This window comes from Bubalus kerabau, chromosome 17 (genome assembly GCF_029407905.1).
Source record: "Bubalus kerabau isolate K-KA32 ecotype Philippines breed swamp buffalo chromosome 17, PCC_UOA_SB_1v2, whole genome shotgun sequence".
Taxonomy (NCBI): Eukaryota; Metazoa; Chordata; class Mammalia; order Artiodactyla; family Bovidae; genus Bubalus; species Bubalus kerabau.
In genome coordinates, this window is record NC_073640.1 from 61,240,353 (window position 1) to 61,259,408 (window position 19,056).

The 19,056-nt window shown below is 39.9% G+C and overlaps 1 protein-coding gene across 7 annotated transcripts in view; it reads left to right on the plus strand.

The window, feature by feature from the left end:
• LOC129631722 (zinc finger protein 432-like) overlaps positions 1 to 16,143 on the plus strand; it is a 58,180-nt gene extending 42,037 nt beyond the window's left edge. For 3 of the 7 annotated variants that reach the window (XM_055552932.1, XM_055552933.1, XM_055552934.1), the window contains exons 6-9: positions 7,691 to 7,719; positions 9,607 to 9,733; positions 11,704 to 11,799; positions 12,444 to 16,143. In XM_055552932.1, coding sequence (XP_055408907.1) covers positions 7,691 to 7,719; positions 9,607 to 9,733; positions 11,704 to 11,799; positions 12,444 to 14,164 — 1,973 coding nt within the window. In that variant the 3' untranslated portion in view covers positions 14,165 to 16,143. Of the gene's footprint in view, positions 1 to 3,654; positions 4,991 to 5,426; positions 5,464 to 7,690; positions 7,880 to 9,606; positions 9,734 to 11,703; positions 11,800 to 12,443 lie in introns of those variants that run through there. The other 4 variants (XM_055552938.1, XM_055552935.1, XM_055552937.1 and 1 more) reach the window with 4 other exon arrangements.
• The last annotated feature ends 2,913 nt before the right edge of the window (positions 16,144 to 19,056 follow it).

Genomic DNA, 19,056 nt, shown 5'->3' on the forward strand with positions numbered 1-19,056 from the left:
TGTTTGGATGTGCTTAACTTTATACATCTCACTTGGAGGAACAGAGCTCAAAATTCATGAATAATCTATCAGCCAAGCTCTGGCTCTAGAAGACAGTTCCCTTGCTGTATACACACCATCCAGAAAAAAACTTTTTAACAACTGTTTCCCTTGACTTGGTCCTGTCCTAGGACCTAGAGATGATGACAGTGATGAACTTAAGAGGAAATCCTTTCCACCTTTGAGCTGGCAATTTTTTAAAGGCTAGATTTCATGCCTATGGTAATTTTACCCACAGTCAAAGATAATCAAAGTATGTGTACACCTACATGAGTTGAAAAGGACATATAAGGAATGAAGTATTTCTGATAATTTTCTGTTCAAGGTGAAAGGTTGTTGCGTGAAAGATGACAGGATTCTTGACCTCTGGAGGAGAGGAATTCAATCCGGGGCCAGTGACGAGGCTTGATCACTCAGAGCTTTGTGTGACAAAGTTTTATTAAAGTATAAAAGTGATAGACAAAGCTTCTGACATTGACATCAGAAGGGGGCAGAAGGAGTGCCCCCTTGCTAGTTTTTCACAAGCTGTTTTATGTCTGTTAGAAAGCTATTAATCAGATAAGAGAGACAGCTCAAGACTGAGGGAGTTTCACCAGGCCCCTCTCCCACAGTATACATTTTTGAGATAGGATGGAATGAGGTGTGTCATCCCCCAGCCATAAAACAATTGATATGAATACTGGTTTGTTGAGCTATTATAAGCCCAAGGTTTGAGAAAAGAAAAAGTTAGGTAGAACCATTTTGAAGAAAGGCAAATTCCAAAGCAAATACATAGTTTCATTAACATAGCTTAAGTAAAACATTTTCATAAGGAAAATGCATTGGTTAGCTCAAAGTTTGAGAAAAGTTCAGTTCAGGTGGAAACAGGTATCATCATGGCAACACAGAATTTTATGAGAAACCTTTTATTTTTGTATAGAGAAGGAAAAAAAATCTGATACCTGCTGCTTAAGGGAGAGAGAAAAATTTCTGACACTTGCAGCCTATTTCCTCCCTTTGGAGATACCTGGCCTTCCTGCCTGTTACCCTCTCAAAGGGACATATTAGAAGAGAAAGGGGAAATAATTCACTTAATTTTACATAGAAAAGGGTATGGATACTTTTTAAAAAATGTTCACATTGTTCCACCTAGATTATAAATTTTTTGTTCGTTTATACATAATGGTATAGTCCCCAGTTCATAGCAAAATAGGAAATGAATTATATGTAGATTTGAAAATTTAATGACCTCAGGAACTAACCAAAGTTATTTTGTCGCTGAAGGAAAGGACCTACTGGAAAGCGATTCTCAGGGTCAGAACTACTGCAAGAAACCTTTTTGAATAGAGGTTCCTGTCAGAATTTAAGATGGGCAGATCAGAGAAGGAATAATGAAATATTTAATCCTAACGTCTTGGTGTGACATAATGATGAATGTATTTGGTCACTGCTCTTGGTTCCTGACACAAAGGTCATGGAACCCTTGGAATTTCCTGAGTGATGGGAGTGATAGGAACATCTTACACAGAACTGTTAAATCCCTTGGAATTTCCTAGGTGATGGGAACATATGCTCTCATAAAGTGACTCTGGGTGGGCTTCTGCCTATCTCTGAAGTGCGACTGTCACCAGAAAGACCAAACCATGATTAGAAGCTTGGAACTTTCTACTTTATCCTCATATACTATGGGGATGGGAGAGGGGCTAGAAATTGAGTTAATAATTATTCATTTAAATATATATATGTCATCATTTGAATTTCCTATCTTTAAAATGTAGCCATGAGTAAAGTATATATTTTTTAAAGGAAAGGCAACATACATATGTATATGTTTAATAATATGTGTAATGATATATACATGTTTGTCAAAAAAGGACCTTCCATATTGTGTTGGGGGGCTTTCCTGGTAGCTCAGCTGGTAAAGAATCCACCTGAAACGTGGGAGACCTGGGTTCGATCCCTGGGTTGGGATGATCCCCTGGAAAAGGGAATGGCTACCCATTTCAGTATTCTTGCCTCGAGAATTCCATGGACAGAGAAGCCTGGCAGGCTACAGTCTGTGGGGTCACAAAGAGTCGGACACAACTGAGTGACTTTCACTTTCACTATTGTGTTGGGGGGGTCCCCAAGATCACCCTCAGGTCTGATAATCTGCTAGAAAGACTGATAGAACTCAGAAAACTTGTTATCCTCAAGGTTATATGTATTATAGAAAGAATAGACACTAAAATCGGCAAGGGAAAAAGGAAAAACCACACCCACACTGATTTAGGGTGGAAGCTATAGATCCCATGGTGTCAGTGGACCTCTGCAGGGACTGGAAACTAAAATCAGGCCTGTGGGTTTCCTTCCAGCCTGCTGGGATCCAGCCCCAGATAAAGACTGGACATTGGGGTTCAGGGGAGCTCCTGGTTGGTGATACCCCCTGCCTGCCTGCTGTCACACATTTATGTCAGGAAAGTAACCCTCACTATTATATATAAAATAGATAACCATGGGAATTCTCTGGCAGTCCTGTGGTTAGGACTCTGCCCTTCTACTGCAGGGGACACAGATTCTATCCTTGGTTGGGGAACTACTATTCTGCAAGCCTGAAGGTGTGGCCAAATGAAAAACATAACCAAGAGCCTATAGTATAGGACAGAGAACTATACTAAATATTTTGTAGTAACCTATTAAGGAAAAGAATCTGAAAAACAATATATATTCATGTATGTGCATGCTAAGTCACTTGAGTCATGTCTGATGCTTTCTGACTCTATGGACTATAGTCTGTCAGGCTGTTCTATCCATGGGATTCTCTAGGCAAGAATACTGGAGTAGGTTGCTATGCTCTCCTCCAGATCTTCCCGACCCGGGGATCAAACCTGCGTCTCTTATGTCTCCTGCATTGGCAGGTGGGTTCTCTACCACTAGCACCATGTGGGAAGCCCAATATATATGAATAATTGAATTGTTTTTCTATATATCTGAAACTAACACAACGTAAATCGACTATACTTCAATTTTTAAAATTTAATATTTTTTAAATTAAAGGGATTTATTATGTATGTGTCAAACTCTGGCTTCCCTGGTGGCTCAGATGGTAAAGAATCTGCCTGCAATTCTGGAGACCTGGGTTTGATCCTTGGGTTGAGAAGATCTGGAGAAGGGAATGGTAACCCACTCCAGTATTCCTGCCTGGAGAATCCCATGGACACAGGAGCCTAGCTGGCTGCGGTCCACAGTGTTGCAAAGAGTCAGACACTACTCAGCAACTAACACCATGTAAAACTGAATCACTTTTCTGTGCATCTGAAACTAACACAACATTGTAAATCAGCTATACTTCAATTAAAAAATAAGGGGGAATAAAGTCACACTGCCCATGATTCCATTGTTGGAAAGGCAGCTGGAAGCTCCATTTGGAACGTCCCCAGACTCTGCCCTTCCAGTCTCTTCCCTTGGCTGATGTTAATCTGTGTCCTTTAGCTGTTATGAACCCTCACTCTGAGTAGAACAGCCTTCAGTAATCCTGAGCCCCTCTTACAAATTATTGTCATTTTAGGGAATATTGGAAAATGGAACTAACTTCTTGCTATGACCTTTGGTTACATGACTATCACTCACTTTCTGAGAATTGTTTATGGCATTGGCTATAGGGTTAAACATATTGAAGCCAACAGGTGAACCTGGGGTCTGTGCCACAGCCTGTGTTCTCAAGATCTGTTTCCTCAGGGTGAGTGAGTCTTCGAGCTTAGGGCTGGGGTGATGGGAGAAATATGAGCTGGAGCAGGGCATAAACTGGGTAGTATCCCTGTAAATGACTGGCAAAGACTTTTTGGGGAGGCGACGAAGATGCACGGAACTGGGAAAACCAGTTCTTTGAGGTCATTGTTGTACACGGATATTCATAGTTCTATTTGCAGTATCCAAAAAAATGAACCAATTCAAAGGTCCACCCATTGGTGAATGATTATCCAGTGAGTATCCAACAATGAATACTAAAGCAACAAAAAGGAACGAACTATTGATACTTTAGTAATGATGAATTTCAAAACAATTATGCTATGTGAAAGAAGCCAGAACCTACAGTACTAATTTTACGAAAAGAATGCAGAGTAATGTATAGTGACAGAAGACTGTCCTGTGCTGCCTAGGATATGGCAAGTTTTTTATTTCGGCCGTGTAATTAGCACACTTGAGAAGTGGCTCACAACGTCCACTGTTTCTGCTCACATTGTGATCGCTATACTAATCCGTTTCCCAAACCTCGGTTTTCCTCAAACACTTAACCTGACAATTCCACGCCTAGCCCCGCCCCGCACGAAGCACTTGCTTTGAGTACGGACACCGATCTTCTAAGATGGCTGCTTCCACGGTGCTCCTGCCCAATGGCTATAGAGCGCCTCCAGTTTTTTTTTTTTTTTCCAAGCACGCTTAAGTTTTCATACGGTCTCTAGATCTTTTCGGGGTTAAACCAGTGATCGAGATGTCCGGAAGTAATTTTAATTTCCCACAGAGCTGAGACGCCACAGCCATTAACAGCCGCTTAGAATGTATGCCTGCATCCTTCTGGTCTTGATGGGCTCCGATCTTAGAAAGCGGGCCCTGTCCATTCAAACGAATTTACCCTCACGTCATGATTGCTTTGTATGAGCTCAAACCTCTTAAAATCGCCCCATTTTCCTTGGGCCAGGAAATAGAATTTCGGCCGTGGTTTCTCAGCAGACCCGTACGCCCTCTATACGACAGATGCGCAAAGATGGCGGCCCCCAGGGGGCCGAGGCGGCAGTGGTGGCGCGTATATATTAGCTCATAAGGAAATGCCGGAAACGCCCTATCATTCACCATAGAAACGCGGTAAAAACGCCGCTGACCTTTGACGGTTGGTGTCTGTAGAGGGGGCTGGGCGAGGGGACCAGAAGTGAAAGAAGCTTAGGGAAGAAAGTTAGGCCCTGAAGAGGTGGCTGCAGGTTCAGGAGAGAACCAGGTGGGTTTGTGTGTCTGGCTGTAAAAGGCGGGGACGGGGGCGGTCTGTCGGCCTTTAGGTGGGTTGTGGCTCCTTCCAGCCCGTTAAGGTAGCACGAGGGCGGGTGGCGGTTTGATTTTGTTTTTGAGGGGAGCGTGTACTGAACGTCCGTGATCGGGGTGTCTTGGGGTCAGTCATGGGCTCTGGTGGTCACCGAAAAGTCTGAACAGATCAACTACCGAGAGTCCTGAGGTCAGGGTTTAGCATCTTGGCGGTTGACAACTAGTGCGGTGGGGATTGTCAGTGAATGCGGTGTCTTGTTCCGGTTTTCGAATAATTTGGAGCTCAAAGTCGAGGAACCATTAAGGGAGGTCAGTATACGTGTGTATCTGACCTGGTTTGGTGTTAGTCGGGTGAGGGGTGAGGTGGGTAATGGTCACTGTCTTTCGTGCAGAAATGCGTGACGCAGAAGGCTTGGAGGCTCCGGAGCCCTGGTAGGTTCGTGTGTTTAGCTCAGACTTTGGCTAATGAACTTAACATTCCCCGAAAACTTCAGGTCCAAGTCCCTCGACCCACCAGTTTTCTAGTCCCTTTAAATTTTGTCTTTATTCTTCTTCCTGCAAGTTGACTCCCTTATTCATTTCCCCAGTATTTATATTTTTGAATTGTTTTTATATTTGTATTTATAGCTCATATTCTTTTTTTTTTTTTTTTTAGTTTTGTGGTGGTTTTTTTTTTTTAATTTTAATTGGAGGCTAATTACTTTACAATACTGTGGTGGTTTTTGCCATGCATTCACATGAATCAGCCATGGGTGTATATGTGTTCCCCATTCTGACCTTCCCTCCCACCTCCCTCCCCATCCCTTCTCTCAGGGTCCTCCCAGTGCACCAGCCCTGAGCACCCTATCTCATGCATCGAACCTTGACTGGTGATCTGTTTCACATATGATAATATATATGTTTCAATGCTATTCTCCCAAATCGTCCCACACTCACCTTCTCCCACAGAGTCCAAAAGTCTGTTCTTTACATCTGTGTCTCTTTTGCTGTCTCGCATATAGGGTCATCATTACCATCTTTCTAAATTCCATATATATGTGTTAATATACTGTATTGGTGTTTTTCTTTCTTACTTTGCTCTGTATAATAGGCTCCAGTTTCATCCACCTCATTAGAACTGATTCAAATGCATTTTTTTAAATAGCTAAGTAATAGTCCATTGAGTATATGTACCACAGCTTTCTTATCCATTCGTCTGCTGATGGACATCTAGGTTGCTTCCATGTCCTGCCTATTGTAAACAGTCCTGCTATGAACATTGGGGTACATGTGTCTCTTTCAATTCCAGTTTCCCCAGTGTGTATGCCCAGCAGTGGGATTGCTGGGTCGTATGGCAGTTCTATTTCCAGTTTTTTAAGGAATCTGCACACCGTTCTCCATAGTGGCTGTACTAGTTTGCATTCCCACCAACAGTGTAAGAGGGTTCCTTTTTCTCCACACCCTCTCCAGCATTTATTGTTTGTAGACTTTTTTGACAGCAGCCATTCTGACCAGTGTGAGATGGTACTTCATTGTGGTTTTGATTTGCATTTCTCTGATAATGAGTGATGTTGAGCATCTTTTCAAGTGTTTGTTAGCCATCTGTATGTCTTCTTTGGAGAAATGTCTATTTAGTTCTTTGGCCCATTTTTTGATTGGGTCATTTATTTTTCTGGAATTGAGCTGCAGGTGCTGCTTGTATATTTTTGAGATTAATTCTTTGTCAGTTGCTTCGTTGGCTTTTATTTTCTTCCATTCTGAAGGCTGTCTTTTCACCTTGCTTATAGTTTCCTTCATTGTGCAAAAGCTTTTAAGTTTAATTAGGTCCCATTTGTTTATTTTTGCTTTTATTTCCATTACTCTGGGAAGTGTGTCATAGAGGATCCTGCTGTGATTTATGTCAGAGAGTGTTTTGCCTATGTTTTCCTCTAGGAGTTTTATAATTTCTGGCCTTACATTTAGATCTTTAATCCATTTTGAGTTTATTTTTGTGTATGGTGTTAGAAATTGTCCTAGTTTCATTCTTTTACAAGTGGTTGACCAGTTTTCCCAGCACCACTTGTTAAAGAGATTGTCTTTTCTCCATTGTATATTCTTGCCTCCTTTGTCAAAGATAAGGTGTCCATAGGTGCGTGGATTCATCTCTGGGCTTTCTATATTGTTTCATTGATCTATGTTTCTGTCTTGTGCCAGTACCATACTGTCTTGATGACTGTAGCTTTGTAGTATAGCCTGAAGTCAGGCAGGTTGATTCCTCCAGTTCCATTCTTCTTTCTCAAGATTGTATAGCTCATATTCTTTTTCTGATTTGCTCATTGGCCCTTGTGTTGAAAATGTATTTAAACAAGGGATATGAAGACTTTTTAAGAGGTGTCAGGGCAACAAAATTTAAAGGAAGAATTTTACAGTTTCTCAATCCCCAGATGGCTTCATCTGTATAACTGTGCTGAAAATTACCTGCCACTGAAATGTAGTGATGTGCCAATTCTCCTTGGCCACTTCCCCCATCAAATTCATGCTACTCCCACATATTCAGGGAATTAGGTTTCACTGGCCGGAGGTGTGCAATTTTCTGGGAAACTAAATGGAGAGACAGAAATACTGGGGACCGTAGTATTAAGGTGAGCTCACAGAAAGTAGGAATATAATCCTAAAAGTAATTTTGCTTTTCAACCCACAGGTTTAAACAACAGACAAGATATGAATAAAGTAAGAGAATGTTCCAGGACCTAGATATTGTTATTTCTGGGGACACTCTGGCAGCTGTGATATCTAACTAGAAATTAACAGGAATATCCAGAAGAGACAGAGACAGAACCTCTGCATTGCCAACTGTTTTCAGAGAACAGAGAATATGATCCAGGCGCAGGTGACTCATGTCTTATTTTTTTCTCTCCTTTATTCCTTAATGGATTTGTAGAGCCTGTAAAAAAAAAAAAAATCCAGTTCAGTAGAGAGAAATAAACTGAATCTAACCCCAACACCATGGCAAAGTGCGATTAAGAATGTAGTGTTTATGTGATTCCTGTGAAACTATAGTGTTAGAACATCATGTGTATCTGTCACTGACTCTGTGTGCACACCTGTAGATGTGTGTCTATTTACAAATGTATGTGGGTTCATGCACATATCTGTGTACACATCTGTTAGGATGTTTTGTGCAAAAAATTACACTCTTAAAGAACATCCTATTGCCCTAAGATGATATAATTTAAACATCCAAACGAATAATGACTGCAATTGTTCAGTGAAGATTAGCTGTATAAAATTCCATTTGTCTGTGTGCTGTACTGTGCTTAGTCACTCAGTTGTGTCTGACTCTGTGTGACTCCATGGGCTTTAACCTGCCAAGTTCCTCTGTCCATGGAATTCTCCAGGCAAGAATACTGGAGTGGGTTGTCATTTCCTCCTCCAGGGGATCTTCCCAACCCAGGGATTGAACCCATGTCTCCTATGTCTCCTGCATTGCAGAGAGATTCTTTACCCACTGAGCCATTTGTCTATAGTCATACTCAAAAAAACTGTGTTAAACTATGTAAAGCATTTAGAGGAGTGCCTGCCACATGGTAAGGGCTGTATGAGGTCATCCATGCCTTTAGTCTTTGACAGCACTTAATACTAGGATATTATCAAATTGTATGATTTTCAGTAATCAGTTTTTTTTTTTTTTTTGGCCATATTTTGCATTTACCTCATCACAGATGAGGTTGAAATTGGTCTTATATATTAATTGATCAGCTGCATTTTTTCTCTTGAGAAATGTCTGTCCTTATCATTTATATATTAACAAGATTATCTTTTTCTTCTGATTAATGAATCATTCCTATGTACTGTATATTGATTCTTTCTCTTTTATTTTAACCTCGCAACGTGGCATGTGGGACCTTATTTCCTTGACCAGAAATTGAACATGCACTCCCTGCAGTGGAAGCATGGATTCTTAGCACTGGACTCCTGGGGAAGTCCTCTTTCTTTTGTTTATAAAAAATATTTTCCTGGCCTGTCACTTTTCTTTCAGCTTTGCTCATGATATCTTCTTTAAAATCTTTTTTAAATTGAAGTATAGTTGATTTACAATGTTATGTTAATTTTTGCTGTATACCAAAGTGATTCTGTTATACATGTATATACATTCTTTTTTCATACGATTTTCCATTATGGCTTGTCACAGTATATTCTCTGTGCAGAACATTAGAACTTTATTTATCCATTCTATATATATAATAGTTTGCATCTGCTAATCCCAAACTCCCAACCCATTTCTCCTCCAACTCCCACTTTGGCAACCATAAGTCTATTCTCTGTGTGAGTCTGTCTCTATTTTGTAACTAGGTTCCTTTGTGTCATATTTTAGACATGGGACTGAGCCTTTACCGTATGCCACGTGGTGCTCTCTTCAGGTTGATCGTGTCAGAATTGAATGGTAGGACACACAGCTGGTGTCAGACAGTTGCTTGGTGGTGTGTTTAAAAAAAACATACACATGAAAATTGGTGTCAAAATCGTACTTGATATGAGCAGGACAGCTTCCTTTATATTCTTTATGAATGAATTGAAGAGAAACACTCATATTAAACCAGGAATCTGTTACTCCAGGAAATCGTGTCATTCAAGGATGTGGCTGTGGACTTCACATGGGAAGAGTGGCAGCTCCTGGCCCCTGCTCAGAAGACCCTGTACCGGGATGTGATGCTGGAGAACTATAGCAACCTGGTGTCCGTGGGTGAGGACAGCTCCCTTGGGTCCTTCAGAGGGTCCCCAATCAGTGGCTTTTATTTTCTCAGCTGCTTAAACTTTGAAATACTGCAGTGCCCTATGGCAGATTCTTATTGCCTCTTCTAGCTCCTATTGAAAGGATATATACAATGTGCTATGAACTGTTTTTATGCCCAACACGACTGACACCAAATGTCTGGGTTTTTTCTATACTAGTAACCAATTCTCCTACTCTCCATGTACAGCCTGGGTGTCCCGCAATTCAGTCCTCTTTTGACACTAACCACCCAAATTCAGCATCATACCCCAGAGGCTTACAGGCTCACTTCGGATGTAAGTTGAACATATTAGGTGTCCAGGGTACCCACACTTCTGTCTGACTTGACTATAAACTGAACCTTTGGGACTTCCCTAGTGGTCCAGTGGTTAAGACTTCGCACTTCAAATGCAGGGAGCACAAGTTTGATCCCTGGTTGGGAAACTAAGGTCCTACATGCCATGGGGCATGGCCAAAAAAAAAAAAAAAAAAAAAAAAATTACATTAAAAAAAAAATCAAGTATTCCCATTCTCCACCCCTCAGCATTTGACAGTTTGTTAGAATGGCTGACAGAACTCAGGAAAGCACTTAACTTACCATTACTAGTTTATTATAAAGGATAAAACTCAGGAATAGCCAAATGGAAGAGATGCTGGGGCAGAGTTAAGGGGGAGGGATCATGCTCCTTCCATGAGTGCTCCAAGTGTGTCACCTTGATGTGGTCATCAACCCAGAAGCTCCCCCAGCCTGGTTGTGTAGGGGGTTTTATGCTGATTTCATTGTGTAGGCATGTTTTTTTAAAGTCACTGGCTGTGGGTGGTTAACTCAGTCTCCAGTCCCCTCTCTCTGTGTGGCGGGGGTGAAAAGTGAAAGAAAGTGAAAGTCTCTCAGTCATGTCCGACTCTTTGCAACCTCATGGGCTATACAGTCCACAGAATTTTCCAGGCCAGAATACTGGAGTGGTTAACCTATCGCTTCTCCAGCGGATCTTCCTGACCCAGGAATCGAATGGGGGTCTCCTGCATTGCAGGTGGATTCTTTACCAACTGAGCTATCAGGGAAGCTCATGGCAGGGGTAGGAGGAGCTGAAATTTCTAACCTTCTGTTCATGCCTTGGTTTTTCTGGCAGCCAGTCTCCACTCTTAAACTCCCTAGGGCCCCAGTCATCTTATCAGCACACAGAAGACACCCATCACTCTTGGAGACCAAGGGTGTTGGAAGTTCTTGTGCCAGGAACTGGAATTTGACCAAATGCTGTAACAAAAGAGGTTTCTGCCATGCCTCTCACATAGGAAATTACAAGGGCTTCATTTTTATTTTAATTTAAAAAATATTTATTCGGCTGTGCCAGGTCTTCCCAGGTGGCGCTAGTGGTAAAGAACCCGCCTGCCAGTGTAGGAGATACAAGAGACTATGGTTTGATCCCTGGGTCAGGAAGATCCCCTGGAGAAGGTCATGGCAACCCACTCCAGTATTCATGCTGAAGAATCCCATGGACAGAGAACCTGGTGGGTTAGAGTCTGTAGGGTCACAAAGAGTCAGACACAACTGAAGTGACTTAGTATGCACACCAGGTCTTAGTTGTGGCAAAAAGGATCTTCAAGCTCTGTTGTGGCATATGGGTTCTTTAGTTGCAGCATATGGGATCTAGTTCCATGACCATGGATCAAACCCAGGCCCTCTGCATTGGAAGCTTGGAGTCTTAGCCACTGGACCACCAGGGAAGTCCCTATGAGGGCTGAAGAAGCTCTCTGCCAGAAACCATGGGTGGAGACCAAAGAGATATCATCATATTATAACATCCCATGAGTCTCTCCTGAGTGCAAAGCCTCTGCTTGGCAGATGTGAAAACCAACCCCTCAAATGTAAAATTCTCCTGTCTTGGCCAGCCCCAGCCCAATTCAGTGGGACTAAATCTTCTGTCATTTCCCATAAACAGGGTATCGAGTCAGCAAATCAGATGTGCTGTTCAAGTTGGAACAAGGGGAAGAACGATGGATGACAGAAGATGAAATCCACAGTCGTACCTGGCCAGGTGAGTGAGAAATGGTTGGTAACTGCAGATGTCCTGAGCTAGACAGGGAGAAGAGGCTGGGGAGTGTCTGAAAATGCAGAAATTGTGCCTCTGCATAGCTCTTCCCATAAAAGAACTTTTAGGCCTTGGGAGGGAAATATACCTGTTTTTGCTTCTGAGATCTGATCCTTGATTTTATTTCACATCTTGATTTTTGTTTGCCTTGTTTTCGCCTTCCTTGGATTTTATAACTCACTCCTTTGAACCCTGTCACAAATCTGTTTCACTTCCCTGGCTGTGGAATTCCACCTTCCAGGCCTCAGCTCAAGAAGAAATCTTTGTGTGGTTTTTTTGGTTTGTTTTTTTAAATTTTTGGCCACACTTTAAATTTTTTTTTTTTTTTTAAATTTTGGCATGTGGGATCAAACCCATGTGCCCTACAGTGGAAGTACAGAGTCTTGACTACTGGCCCACCAGGGAAGTCCCTGTATGACTTTGGTTTTACCAATGAGTAAGAAATAAGGAACATTTATACAGGGAGTGTTTGTTTCATACTGTTATCATAAGGTTGCCACTAAAGTACCATTTTTAAAAAACAAGGAATTTTTTAACCAATTTTATTCCAAACAGGAATAAAAAGGATTCATTATTCTCTTCTTTCCTAGAAACTGGCAACATTGGTAATCATCTGCAGGTTGACTGGGAAAATAAAAAAATGCTGAAAGGTATTGAACAATACCAGGAACATAATACATTTGGAAATCCTGTTCCTCAAAGCCAAAGTTATTTCTGTTTCAGGCAAAATCATGATATGTTTGAGTTCTATATAAAAACTTTGAAGTCAAATTTAAGTTTAGTCATCCAGAGCCAAAGCTATGAAATTAAAAACTCTACTAAATGTAATGGAGATGGGAAATCATTTCTGTTTGGTAAACATGAAAAATGTCATTCTCCAGTTAAATGCCCTGTAAGTGTAAAACCCATCAGCACTAAGTCCCAAGTCATTAAGCACCAAATAACTCACAACATAGAGAAAGCCCATATATGCAGTGAATGTGGGAAAGCCTTTGTTAAGAAGTCTCAGCTCACTGATCATCAGAGAGTTCATACAGGAGAGAAACCTTATGGATGCAATCTGTGTGCAAAAGTATTCTCCCGGAAGTCCAGGCTCAATGAACATCAGAGAATTCATGAGAGAGAGAAATCTTTTATATGCAGTGATTGTGGAAAAGTCTTCACCACGAAGAGCCGTCTGATTGAACACCAGCGAACTCACACAGGAGAGAAACCTTATGTATGCAGTGACTGTGGAAAAGGCTTCCCAGGGAAGCGTAATCTCATCTTACATCAGCGAAATCATACTGGAGAGAAATGCTATGTATGTAGTGAATGTGGAAAAGGCTTCACTGGAAAGAGCATGCTCACTATACACCAGCGAACTCACACCGGAGAGAAACCGTACATCTGCAGTGAATGTGGGAAAGGCTTTACCACAAAGCACTATGTCATCATCCACCAACGGAATCATACAGGAGAGAGACCCTACATATGCAATGAATGTGGGAAAGGTTTCATTATGAAGAGCCGTCTGACCGAACATCAGCGAATTCATACAGGAGAGAAGCCGTATGTGTGCAATGAATGTGGAAAAGGCTTTCCCAGGAAGGGTAATCTGATTGTACATCAGAAGACTCATACAGTAGAGAAATCCTATGTATGTAGTGAATGTGGAAAAGGCTTCACTGTGAAGAGCATGCTTACTGTACATCAACGAATTCACACTGGAGAGAAACCCTACATCTGCAGTGAGTGTGGGAAAGGCTTCCCATTAAAGAGTCGGCTGGTCGTGCATCAGCGAACACATACTGGTGAAAAACCTTACCGATGCAGTGAATGTGGGAAAGGCTTCATTGTGAACAGTGGACTAATGTTACATCAGCGAACTCACACTGGAGAGAAACCCTATACATGCAATAAATGTGGAAAAGAGTTTGCCTTTAAGAGCAATCTTGTGGTACATCAGCGAACTCATACTGGAGAGAAACCCTTTACATGCAGTGAGTGTGGAAAAGGTTTCACCATGAAACGCTATCTCATCGTACATCAACAAATTCATATGGGAGAGAAGTCCTATATATGCAGTGAATGTGGACTAGGTTTTGTCATGGAAACAGAGCTCATTTTACATCAGCAGATTCATACTAGAGAGAAACCTTATGCCTGCAGTGAATGTGGCAAAGGCTTCATTGTGAAAAGCCGTCTAGTGGTTCATCAGCGGACTCATACAGGAGAGAAACCTTTTGTATGCAGTGATTGTGGAAAAGGCTTCTCCTCAAAAAGGAATCTCCTTGTACATCAGAGAACTCATAATGGAAACAAACCATAAAAGCGATGACTATGATTACACCAACAGGAAGAAAATATGGTTTGTCCAACATCAGAGATTTCTAACCTTTATATATACTGACTGTGGAAAATCCTATTCAGCATTGGTATTGGTCTCATTACCCACCAGAAAATTTACACAGGAGACAAACTGTATGTATGCAATTAATGTGAGAAAGCCTTCAACACAAATTCAACACTCATTGTACCTCAAAGAACTCATAAAAGAGACAGACTGTGAATCCAGTGATTGGGGGTAATCTTTTGTCAACCCTTGTTAATACACATGAGAAACATATAGGTCAAAGTATATAATTCTTTGTAGAAACTCTGAACTCATTATATACAAGTGAATTTTTTAGGATAAAAAAGATGATAGTTCAGTGAACTCATTAAACATAAGTGTGCTCCTAGCATCCTTGACTATTGTCAGTGTAGATTAGCCTGCTGCTAGATTTCACCCTTAGGAAATATGAAATTTGCAATAGGGGTGAAATTTAATGAATGAAGAGAATGTGCTAGTGCCTTCAGTGATCAGTTACCTCACATTGTATGTCTAAATTAACATGTAGGAAAAGCTCTGATACATTCAATGCAGAAAAAGCTCAAGGAAGCATTTTTAGGTACTAATTATATGTCTGAAAAGTGTATGCTAAGATAAATCCTATGAATGGAGAGGCTAGGAAAACCTTCTATGGAAATAAAAACCCTATCTCATCAGTGATCATAATAGATCACCAATGAGCTCATACATAGTAACAATATGATGATCGTGGGAAAGCCTTTGCCTGGAAATAAAACCTCAGTAAGTTGCCTGATATGCATGCTGGAGAAAAATTTTCAGATGGCAATGAATATGGTAGGATTTCAGTGATACATTCTGCCTCATTGCTTTTCATGAATTCACACAGAAATAAAATGGTTATGGACCCACTAAATATGGAGTAACTTTAGCAAAATATCAGAATTCTGAAGGAAAGAAACCTCATGAAAATGACATATACTTGAACTTTCTATCACAAGTCTAAATTTATTATACACCTGATGTCCATTTTGGGGCAGAATACCTTGAACCATATCAATGATTCCATAATTTTAAAGTGGCCTAGTCTTGACACTAATTTGTATTGTTATATACAATACAGGAGTGTTCTGTGCCCACTTTGTATTATTATATGTTTCACTCTTGCATTTCTTAGGTTCTAAATTCAGCTCTGTCTACAATGTACTTCAAAGGAAAAAGGAATGTATTCATAAATGTAATCCAACATAACGATGTATTTAAGTTTATAAGTAGGATTAGGTAGTTTACAAACACTTTAAAAATGATTTTTCTAAAATTTGTTTTGAAATAGTTTTAGACTCCCAAGTAATTACAAAATATACCAAGTTCCCACATACCCTTACTCAGTTTCTTCAGTGATGTTATCTTACATAACCATAATACATCATCAAACCCAATAAAATGACATTGGTGCAGTGCTGTTAAGTAAACTGGATCTTATTTGGATTTTAGTAGGTTTTTGCATGCACTAATTTTATGAAGTTTTTTTGTTTTTAGTATATAGTTTTAAGAAATTTTATCTTGTACATAAGATTTCTGTAAACCCCACCACAATTGGGATGCAGAATTGTGCCAACACAAAGAAACATCCTCATGTTACTCCTCTGTGGTCACACTCTTCCCCCAACCCTGACCATGGTGACCACTGGTCAAATTCCATCACTCCAACTTGGTTATTTCAACAATGCTGTTAAAATGGAATCATACTGTGTGTAGCCTTTGAGATAGGCTTCGTTTCACTCAGCAAATTGCTGTTAAGATCCATCCAATTTTTTTGGTGTATAAATAGTTTTACTTGTTAATAGTATTCTTTTGTATGGATGTACAATGACTATCTGTTTACTATTGACATGTCTGGATTGTTTTCCAGTGTTTCATTGTTTTGAATAAAACCCTATGAACATTTATGGACCCAACTTTATGGGAAAGTAAGTATTTGTTCCTTTGGGGTAAATACCCAGCAGTCATGTTACATTTGTGTTTAACTTTATAAGAAACTGCCAAATTTTTCTTTAGTGGCTGTACTAACTGACATTCTCACCAGTAGTGTATGAACACCCCGGATGTTCCATGTCTTTTCTAGCAGTTGGCACTGTCATACTTGATTCCAGCCATCCTGTCACGTATGTGGTAGTAGATAATGATGGCCTTAATTTACAGTTCCCTAAGAGTGAATGATATCTCAACACTTCTACCTACATTGAGAACCATATCAGGTAAAGTTGTCATGTCTGCTTTCAACCACCCAATGTAACTTGAAAAAAACTCGAAAGGAGACTAGCCTATTATATTTGATGATCTATTTACCCTTTCCATTCCTTTTTCTTCATTCCTGATGTCACATGTTTCCTTCTGTTATTTTCTTTTTGTCAGTCTCCTTTGTAAATTCTTTTTGGGCAGGTCTGCTTGCAACAAATTCTTAGTTTTCCAAGCAATAGATCTATTCTCTTGTCTCTATCCAGTTATTTTCTTTGATATAATAAGGATATTTAACCCAGTTTACAAATGATGAGTCTTGCTTTTAGGGGAAAAAGAAAAGGACATTTGCCATACAGTATTGTGGCAGTATTCAATATCCAACTGCATGGTGAGTAATTCATTCCTTTAAAAATATTTGTTAAGCATCTACATTTGGCCAGACACTGTTTTAATCACTGGAGACTCATCAGAACAAAACAGGCAAAGCCACGGCCTTCGTGGAGCATACAGTCTAGTGAAGGTGACTGAGTAAATACACATCAGAATATCAGTTCTGATAAATGTTTTGGAGAAATATTAAGGCTAGTACATACGCTGTCATGGGGAAGCTATTTTAGAAAGTGTTTCCAACGAAGGCTCTTCTGGGCAAATGTAATTTGAATCAACACCTAAATGTACCAGGGGGAGCCAACAAGATCTGTTGTGAGCCAAGAACACTCTAGATGTTTTTCTAAGTGTTTTCTCTGGGCTTCCTGCCTCAGGATCCTCTGAGAGGCTTGTAAAAGATGCAAGCTCTTCAGTCACACTGCAGACCCAAACCAGAACCTGTGAGACTGGGGACCCCAGACTCTGGGTTTATAAAATGACCTTTCTGATCTATACTTAAATTTGAACAGCTCTGCCCTAAATCCCGGATTAGTGCAGCCACTCCCACCCCACACTGTCACAGGATGGATTCTGGGCAGATATTCTACAACAAAGAATTAGACATGAGGGCCCCACCTACCAGGTCCTCAGATCCTTTTTACTTGTCCTTCTGTGAACCTACACATGCTGCTATGGCAGGGTCACTGCCGCTCATTCCTGAAACTGATCAGTCAGAGTCACAGAATGGGCTGCCCCGAGTTCTCTGGACCACATGTTCAACTCACCTTTCAGAGTTTGACATCTCAGGTGAATAGGGCTGAAATTTAATCCCTGAAGGGAATGTAATACTATTAAAAAATTATGAAAACAAATTCTTAATATATAAAAATTAAAAAGCATATATAAACAAATTTTGTCACCCATATTGTACCTAAGAGCAAAACACTGTTAACAATATATTCTCCTCCAAATTTTAAATGCAGGTAAGTATATTTTTTACAAAAGAAAAATGATACAAGTCTATATTTACTATATTATGAACAGCTACATCATTCAGTATTCTAAAACTTTTCTAAAATGGGTATGTTTATAATAAAGTAAAACATAATTACTATACAAAGATATTAACAATGAAGAATTGCAAAAACTGGGAATGTGAAAATTTATGATATTCTCTACTCATAAGCACAAACCCTAAAGTAATGCAAGCTAAATATTTAACCAATCGGAATTTTCAAAAAGACAAAACATTTATGGTTTGTTCTCATAAAAGAATCAAAATATATATACTACCCTGCAGATGCTTTTTATCTTCCGAAGAATACTTCAGTTCAGTTCAGTTGCTCAGTTGTGTCCAACTCTTTGCAACCTCATGGATTGCAGCAAGCCAGGCCTCCTTGTCCATCACCAACTCTCAAGAGTTTACTCAAACTCATGTCCATTGAGTCAGAAATGCCATCTAATCATCTCATTCTCTGTCGTCCCCTTCTCCTCCTGCCTTCAATCTTTCCTAGCATCAGGGTCTTTTCACATGAGTCAGTTCTTTGCATCAGGTGGCCAAAGTATTGGAGTTTCAGCTTCAGCATTAGTCATTCCAATGAATATTCAGGACTGATTTCCTTTAGGATCGTCTGGTTGGATCTCCTTGCAGTCCAAGGGACTCTCGAGAGTCTTCTGCAACACCACAGTTCAAAAGCATCAATTCTTCGGTGCTCAGCTTTATTTATAGTCCAACTCTCATATCCATACATGACTACTGGAAAAACCATTTTCCTTATTTATACTAACAATCTTTAAATGTTATATACTGTTGTACTGAGTGGATAGCCCATAATTTACCAAAGCATCTATTTTTTTTTTAATATATATAATTTTATTACAAAATTAAAAAAAAAAACAAAAAACGCAACATTCTTATTCTAGAAAACCCAAAGGTTGCTATTGATGCTAAGCATCTATTACTGTACACTTAGGCTTTTCCTTTGTTTACTACAAAAGCCTCTGTGGTTAATAAAACTTTTTACCAAATAAATTGTTGGGATTAGAATTGCTTGGTCAAAGAATGAAAAATTTAAATTGGATCTAGGTTGCCTTCTAAAAATCATCTTTAAACCCTCTAGAATTAAACTTCCCATGCCTACATAAAAATAACATTTAAAAGCATTGTTTTTTTTTCATTTGTGAACTATGCCAAGTATGATAATTGTATTATCTCATAATTTTACATTCTCAAATGCCCCAGTGTCACCATTTCCTTTTTACAA